Source organism: Frankliniella occidentalis, unplaced genomic scaffold (genome assembly GCF_000697945.3).
Source record: "Frankliniella occidentalis isolate FOCC.00 unplaced genomic scaffold, Focc_3.1 Scaffold45, whole genome shotgun sequence".
NCBI lineage: Eukaryota > Metazoa > Arthropoda > Insecta > Thysanoptera > Thripidae > Frankliniella > Frankliniella occidentalis.
The window spans coordinates 1,117,494-1,126,038 of NW_026267175.1; the positions used below are offsets into that span (position 1 = coordinate 1,117,494).

Consider the following 8,545-nt stretch of genomic DNA (forward strand, 5'->3'; position numbering starts at 1 on the left):
AAATTGACCAAGGATTTCAGTCTTTTCACTCTTGTACGAGAAATGCGAAGACAACGTGTTGCTATGGTGCAAACAACTGAGCAGTATATATTGGTGCACCGAGCTGTGAGAGAACTTTTCAAAGAGCAGCTCCGTGTTATAGATTCTCATCCATATGAGAATATAGATGTTGATGGCATTCTTGTACGCAGTAAGGGTGATGAAGAACCACTTTATGAATCTGTGCGCACCATAGAAGAACCCAAAACTATAGGTTTGCATATAGCTGTGATTTGTGATTTTATTTACTTTTAATTTTTGAGTATTGTCTCATACTCTTAGTATTTTCTCCTGTTATAGGTAACAAATCAATTACAACAGATGATGCTTCTCCTGCCCCACCACTTCCAAGAAAAAATCGTATTCATATGGCAGCTTCTAAACATGAAAAGGAAGTGGAAAATCAAACCCAGAAACAACGTAACAGTCAAGGGGGTCCTGTTGGTATTGCTAAATTAAAGGCCATGTTTGAGCGTAGTCCTGTAGCTCGTAGTCAGTCACTTGGAAGAAGGCAGGCCTCTAATCCTGTTCCAGTAGTTACTCCACCATGTCCTGCCCTCCCAATCAAAAGAAGCAAATCACTACGCATCATTGGAAGTGGAGAGAGGCATAAACTTTCTGTTTTGGCTCAGCAGTCATCTAAGACATCTCCCTCAAATGGATCAAGTAAATCTAGTTCACAAGCTATAAGATCCAAAGCAATTCCAGGTGCTATTTTGAGGAGACGAAGAAGTTTTGAATCAGAAAACAGTCCTAAACCAATTCGCCATTCTTTACACTTGGATGATGATGGCCGAAAGTTACTGCAGGACTGCAAAGATTTTCTTTCCAGATCTGTTGATTACACAGGTGAAGGGTGTCAACGCACTGATGGTATTGTTAGTGGTAAAGGAATCAGAGAAAGAAGAGACAGCTTTCGGCAGGCCATCTCAAAGACTACAGAGCATCCAGTGGACAAGATCTCAACTAATGGAAATTCTGTTCTACCAAATCATGCTTCTCCAAAAAACCCAGAAACTGCTGATGAAGTTGATGGTCCAATAATGCACCATATGAAATATAAATCTAATGCAAATGATCAGGATGAGGTTGATGCTATCCAGTCTAATGTGATTGTTGTAAAACGTGATCGTTCATCCCCAAAGGTGGATCTTTATGTTAAAGGGCTCACAGGAGAAACAATATCGTCAAACTCTAATCATCAAAATGAGAATGGCTGTGATCCTTTTAAACAATTTGGTGTTATATGGAACCGAGCTGCTACATCAATTGATTTGAAAAGTAATTTACGGAACAGTGATATGAGTTTGCAGGAATTAAAGTCATGTCTGAGGAGAGAGGGTACTGCTCATGAACTCAAGGCCAGGAAAAGTGATGGTATTCAAAATGTCTTACCTGTGAAGCCATATAAGTCTTTAGACAGAGTTCCTAAGAAGGATGAACGCATTGAAATCCTACCAACTCCAGCAGAGTGGAGACATCCTCCTATTACCAATTCTCTGAGTAGCCCTCATCGCTCTCCTCAAACCACCGTGGACCGAAGAAACCCATTGACTGTTCCAAACAGTCCTCATAGATCACCTCAGACAACTGTGGATCGAAGGAACCCACTGCCAAACATGCCCAGTCCACATCATTCACCTCAAGCTACAGTTGATAGAAGGCATCCTCTGCATGCTTCTTCAAGCCCTCATCGGTCTCCTCAAACTACATTTGATCGAAGGAATCCTCTGCCAAGCCCTCATCAATCTCCTCAAGCAACGGTGGACCGCAGAAATCCCTTGAGTTCTCACACAAGTCCTCATAGTTCTCCACAAACCACTGTTGACAGGAGAAATCCACTCTCAGCTGCAACCAGTCCACACATTTCTCCTCAGACGACTGTAGACCGAAGAAACCCCTTAAGCTCTCATTCAAGCCCTCATAGTTCACCACAGACAACAGTGGATCGACGGAATCATTTGAATCAACTGACAGGTGCTCTTATGTCTAGTGAAATATCGTCAATCAGTGCTAGAAACCATGCTGGTGTGTCACAACATTCCCCTCAGACTTCTGTGGATAGAAGGACTTCTAACACGGGTCCACAAATTTCACCCCAAACCACTGTTGATAGGAGGGCTCCAGTGAGTGTTTCTTCAAGCCCCCATATTTCTCCCCAGACAACAGTAGATAGAAGAAATTTGTTGCTCCCTAATAGCAACATTGCAGTTCCTCCACCTGCGCCTCAGCTGCAAATGCTCGTGAGTTCAGGGCACATAATCAATGGTCCTATCACAACTCAACCATCTCACCCTGCTCCTGTGCCCTCAAATGGTCATGGTCCCATGAGATCTCCCATGCCTGCTGAGCATCAAAATTTGCCACGAAGCTCTAATTCTCCTCAGCATCGAGTAAATGCCCATCACCCTGGAGGAGCTGGTGGCAAGGAGGCCTATAGTTACGGTATGTATTTGATGATTACTCTGAGCTAAGGCAGTCAAATCTTCCTATTTGTCCTGTACCTTTATCTCCACTACTCTTCTATTGTGCAGGACTTGTGGCTAGTGTTCTTCGAAGAGGTTCACAAGATGACCTAGCGCTGTGTGTCTCCGGTAATAGTGTTATTTCTCCCAAAGCTGTTGCTAATAACCAACGCCCAAGTGCCCCACCTCGTATTAAGAGACATGCAAGTGTTGTTCTACCAAGGAAAAACAGTGGTGGGTTTAGCAAGGCTCCTCTTTCTGATTAATCTTTTTTTATGTTCTTGAGTTAATCCTTTTATTTTTCTATTTAAATGTTTAGGGAACAAAGAAATAGCAAGTTCTTTGAATCAGAGTACTCCTCCTGTAAGTTTCTTCTCTCATTTTGTGATTCAATTTCATGTTGTGCTGTCACTTTCTACCATTGCTCACTGATTGTGTTTCAGGTTGATCCAAAAAGATGGGCTGCAAAAGGGACACCAAATTGTACAAAGAAAATGGTGGCTTATCCTCCTGGGCACCTTCCTCCCACAGTTCCATCGCCATCTGTACAGGCAACGCCCAGCCAACCCTCTGGGTCAAAGGCAGCAACAGGAGGACAAACTCCAAGCTCCTCAAAGTCCAAAATGTGTAAGTTAAATAAATTACCAAAAATAAAATAATCCTTGATTTTTATTTTTGTATTATTTGACTTATGTATATAGTATTTTGTTCCTTAAAAGTGAGGCTGATATTTCTTTTTATTGTACAAATATATTTCATTTATCCATCCAGCCCCCAAGAAATCTGCAGCTAGCAGTTTAAGCCGAGCTTTAGGAGCTCTACAGTTGCGTCGATCTGGGGCTTCAACTACAACTGCTTCTTCATCCTCAGCAGTAGGCCCTAAGGGCAGCACAGAGACAGCTTTGATAGCTGAGAGACCAAACACAAAAGCTACCCCTCCTTCAAAAAATACGACTTCTTACCCTACACCTGTGGTAGCACCTACTATGGTTATTAATCCAGGAAAAACTATACTCCCTACTGGTATGTATTTTAAAAATACTGAGATGTAATTAAATTTTGTGTGGTTATGACGTGCTTGCAATCTGAATGACGTCTTTAAATTGTTGCAGGTATCATTGATGATGGCAGTAAAACTCTTCCACCGCAAGAACATTTGGTGAGAAGTACAGCATCAATGCCTATTAGCTCAGGTCTTCAAATGCAAACTAGCTACCCACCTCACTCTCACACTCATGTGCAGCCTCTTTCTCAGTCTCATTCCCACCCCCACCCTCACCCTCACCCTCATGCTCACTCACATCCTCGACCCCATACCCACCCCATCTCAGCCCCTCACCATCCCTCTCCCCAGCCATTCCAGCATCGTCATCCATATCCTGCCCCGCGTCAAACTTCACCACATCATACATACCCTCACATGGCACACCAACATCCAAAGACTCACAAAAAACAGCAGTATCTTTGACGAGCTCAGCAGTTATCAAAGAAATCTTCAGGAATTCCAATCTTCATTATTGTCTTCTTTTCTGCACTTATTGTCCAGTCCATGCGGTAAGTGACAGTGTCATTGAAAGCTACTTATGTTTAATATTAGGTAGTGTTGTTCTCTAGCTCAATAACTTGAATTCCACTGAGAGATATGATGGGTTGATTAAATGCTCGGTAGATAGTAAGAGTAGGGAAAACATATGTATTATTTTTTAATGAAATTGAGGGTAAGTTCTAAATATACCCTTCTAATTGTTGTCATTTGATAAGAGTAAAGTGAAAATGAAGTGATGTCATGGTGTTTGTGATATGAATGTATTTGTAAATAGATACTGTATGTGAAAATATTGGATGAAGTGTGTTTGAAGACTAGATAGATTGATATCAAACCAAGAAACATTTAACATTCCATATTCCATATAATTTAACCATTAGCTCTATTTTCTTGTTTGTTATTTTAGTGTTGCTATTGCAATCCAAGTAGGCTCTCTAAAATAGTGAGTACAGTTCTCCTAAGGTGACTGTTTCTCTTGATGTTTTAATTTAAGATTTAAAGATGGTTCGAATGTCATCCAATTGATACAATTGATATTGTATCAAGACAAAACGTTTTATGTCTAAGTCACAAATGAACTGACCTCAGCTAGCAAGTTACATTTAAGTCAGGTGTGATCAGATCCTTTGTGACTTCAAATGTATTGTTTGTTTTTTTAGCAATTTTGCTAACAGTGAACTTGTTTTACATTTTACAAATAGAAGCATCTATTTTTTGTACTTCTTTTAAACCAGTGATTTTATTCTTCCCCTTCATTTAAATTTGTTATTAAGCATGGTCTCCTAAATTTAAGAGAGGTGAGAAAGATTGTTGAAAGGGTTTTATTTTTATGAAATAACCTTAAGTGTTTGAAACCGTATTGTAATGTTCCAGCATAGTGTGTTCTTTTCACTTCCTGTACTAGTGGATCATTTACTTCTAATTAATTATGTATGACTACTTTTAGAAAAACTGGATAAATTCCAACTTTTAGATCATTGAATCTGTGATAGAGTGGTCTTTTTGAATTCAGATCTACCCTAGTTAAATTATAGCATTTGCAATATATACTGTGTTATTTTATTTTCATCGTTAAAGGATTTGTGATCACTTTATCACTTGATAATTGTGCAATGATTTTATTTTTAAGCTGTGTTTAACAAATGCTGATCTTTGTCCAATTGCATTTTGGTTATGAGCAGTATCCTGTAATAAGTATTGTTCCAAAAAAAATTCTCTTTAATCCACAACCTCTGTTTGCTTTTTGAAAACCGTTTTATTGGGATATGCAAGGCAATTCAGAGAATTGCACTGCAGTATATAAGCATTTACTGAATCTTGATACTATTCCAAAAGATACCAGCTATCCCCAGTGAATCCTTGAATACATTTTTGACTAATACCTGACACATTCCATTTTGTTAACTGAATGCATCTGCATATGTGTGTACGTAATTTCCAAGGCAGACAATAGACTACCAATCGTAGATTGTAGCTTCTTTGTGTCGTTAAAGAATAAAGTATTATTAGTAAAATTCGCAAATGTTTTACACCCCTCACATTTCAAAGTCGTCTTTGATATTCCATTTGGTATCACGCTGTTTTACTGTAAGAAACTAATTGCCCGTAATGTGATCCTCCAGAAACTACGTCCACCATTCGCCGTCATTAAGCCACAAAGATCAGCCGATGCAAGCTATCATAGCCCCTGATAGGTGGGCAACATCTTGTCTGCAATGCTTGCGTGTACTGCGGGCTGGCCTACCACGAGTCTCACAGGCGCCGAGCTAACGCAGTTTGTCGAATGAAACCACGTCCCTGTTTGTAGCTACAGCCGACAGTGTCAGCTTAAACTGAACCCCTTGACAAGCCGAAAGGGCCTGGATGCATCGAAACTAACACAGAGAGATGTTGCTGTGGTGGTAGCCGGACTACTAGCTGCCATGGGTCCACGCGACGGGAAGGGCGGGGCTGTAGAAAAATGTGGCCAATGCGTTGCGAGGGGTAGAGCTACTAGCCTACGGCCGCCCCCGGAGACAAGAGCGGACTTCCGTCGAGCCCCGCCCCCCGGGTCACAAGCACGCGCGTGAAACTGGCTCAGCTCAGAGCGGGGACGGGTCGCTCACTGGGTTTGCATATACCCTCCAGGCGATCCCACGCGCAAATCGCCAACCAGGACTACTCCTATGAACACGGAGCCCAAGGACACATACACCTGTGCAAATTTGGAAGAAATCGATGTCCTTTGAATTTGGGCCTCCTCCACAACGGGGATGGAGCCAACAAGCCATCATAGTGCTAGGGGCGAGGAGGGTTGTAGGAGGGGGAAGGGGGTAGATTTCGAGTCAAGGTCTGCGACGATGATGGGGGAGGCCGCCCCGGCCGGCTGCGCCCCGGTGGCCGACAAATCAAGTCGGTAATGGGGGCGATATAAGGGGCGGGAGGGCGTCCCGGCGGAATGTTTGATGATGCGATCCCCGCCCACCGCGGAGTCACGGAGTGAAGGGTTGGAGGAGCGGCGACCAGACCGGAGGCCGGGCCGGGCCAGTCGCGACGGGAGGGGTGGCAACGGAAGGCAGGAAAGTAAGGTCTGCTCGGAGACCGCCTCGGATTTGTCCCGGGATCAAATATTTATTCATTTACGTTTGTCGCAAAAACATTCCGAACGTTTCTGGGTGGGGAGCAGGATGGTGCTCTCACTGGCCACCACCTCCCTCAAGACCGTCGGCATCTGCCTGTGCTCGCCGCACTGCCTGGACACGCCGGGCCGCGGGGCCGCGCACGCCGAGCACGCTCACGGCCGGGCCTTCCGCGCCTACTCCAGGCTGTGCACCGTCCTGGCGGCATTGCTCACGCTCGCGTCCCTGTTCACGCTCTGCGTCGACTCGGCCGACTTCGAGGTACGCGGATGATGCTTGCTGAAAAAGAAAAGAAAACCTACTTCCTACTTGTGATGCTGATGCTGCCGGTGGAGGTTGCAGGAGGTGACAGACGGCTTCATCAACTTCTGCTCGCTCTACACGACCTGGGTGTACATCCGCGTGTGGCGCGGCCGCGGCGCCGACCTGCACCGCCTGCTCACCGCCCACCAGCGCTTCCTGGACCGCTACAAGCGCATGTGGCGGCGCGACGCCGAGCAGAGCCGATTCCTGCACGCCATGGTCTGCTGCACGTAGATACAGTATTTTTAAAAACAAAATTTTGAGGGTGCTTTACATGGAAATTTCAGGGGAATTTTCACTTTTTTAAAAAGAGGCAAAAACATTTTTTAGTGAGAAGTCTTTTTGAAGCAGATGACACATTTAACGTTTTAAAAATTAAACAACACAATACGATGTACCATGTAGGCCTACTGATTAGTTAAATGTGTCAGCTAGCGCGTACGGCCGGGAGTAGTAAGGTAGGCGGCATCTCCCCACCATTCCGTACTTTACGGCGCACGGCTGTGGCGTTCCTCCCGCCAGGCCTCCCCACCCCGGCTTTCCAATTCTCCCCCTCCACTGCGGAACGCAATCAATAATAGCCGGATCAGCGACACTAATAAATTGAGACACTACTTCTCTTGGGGGATAGTGTCCTCACAACTCTGGGGCTCGGATCCGAGGTTCATGAGTCACTCGGTGGGGATCGCTGATTGCAGTTCCGGCTCGACATGATGTTCACGATGAGCCTGCTGTGCACCATCCTGGGCCTGGTGGCGCTCGTCATCCTGCAGTCGTGTGTGTCGCTCGTGCCACCACTGCCGCCCGTGCCGCGCCTCATCTACGCGCCGCCGCCCGCCGAGGGCGAGCTGGACCCGCTGGCCGGCTCCAGGACCCTGCGCTTCGCGCTCGTCCTGCTGTTCCAGAGCCCCGCGCTCGTCTGCTGCGGCATCCCGTTCGCCGCCCTGTCCGCCATCCACTTCGCGCTCAACACGCACGGCATCTACCTCATGCGGTGGGTCTCCGCTCTATCCCCCCCCCCCATCGCAGTAAGGGATCATCCATAGAGTGCGTCTGTCATTCACCGTTACGAACCTCTGCCAAGTTCAAACCTTTGCAAGCTCTCATAGCGCCTGTTAGGTAGGCAACATCTTGCCTGCAGGGCATGCATGTACTGCGGGCTGGCCTACCCCATGTCTCGCGGGCGTCGAGCTCCAGTAATTGGCCTAATGAATCTGTCTGTGATATACAGACGTACTTTCTGGACGATTCCGAAGCGGAACGAAATAGAAAACTGCATGAGATGCTGTGAGCGGATACGCGCGCAATTTGTGCTACACTGGGGGCAATCCATCGCCATCGCCCCTTCCGACTTTCAACACCGCCTGGCTGAAGAGGGTGGGGAGTTTGTAACTTATACGAAAAGACAAGCCTGCTTTGCTCGCAGGTGCCTGAAGCGATCGCTCGAACTGGCGGGCGACGACCTCGAGGGAAGGTGGAGGCGGCCCTGGGGAAGTCGCAGCCCAGTGGACGTGATCGTCAAGCAGCACCAGCACATCCTGGAGTGAGCTATGAGAATGGTGCATTAAGTGACA

At 45.8% G+C, this 8,545-nt stretch overlaps 2 protein-coding genes across 8 annotated transcripts in view; both read left to right on the forward strand.

Moving 5' to 3' along the window:
- LOC113208281 (arginine-glutamic acid dipeptide repeats protein) overlaps positions 1–5,564 on the forward strand; it is an 18,867-nt gene extending 13,303 nt beyond the window's left edge. Inside the window, exons 7-12 of one of the 7 annotated variants that reach the window (XM_052267034.1) lie at positions 340–2,484; positions 2,574–2,738; positions 2,824–2,867; positions 2,948–3,131; positions 3,276–3,527; positions 3,617–5,564. In XM_052267034.1, the coding sequence (XP_052122994.1) occupies positions 340–2,484; positions 2,574–2,738; positions 2,824–2,867; positions 2,948–3,131; positions 3,276–3,527; positions 3,617–3,972 (3,146 nt within the window). In that variant the 3' untranslated portion in view covers positions 3,973–5,564. The remainder of the gene's footprint in view (positions 1–339; positions 2,485–2,573; positions 2,739–2,823; positions 2,868–2,947; positions 3,132–3,275; positions 3,528–3,616) is intronic. The other 6 variants (XM_052267029.1, XM_052267031.1, XM_052267028.1 and 3 more) reach the window with 6 other exon arrangements.
- Positions 1–8,518, forward strand: part of LOC127749313 (uncharacterized) — a 13,434-nt gene extending 4,916 nt beyond the window's left edge. The window contains exons 2-5 of the mRNA XM_052266998.1: positions 6,716–6,929; positions 7,011–7,190; positions 7,670–7,965; positions 8,398–8,518. Of these exons, the coding sequence (XP_052122958.1) occupies positions 6,717–6,929; positions 7,011–7,190; positions 7,670–7,965; positions 8,398–8,518 (810 nt within the window). The 5' untranslated portion in view covers position 6,716. The remainder of the gene's footprint in view (positions 1–6,715; positions 6,930–7,010; positions 7,191–7,669; positions 7,966–8,397) is intronic.
- Positions 8,519–8,545: the final 27 nt, after the last annotated feature.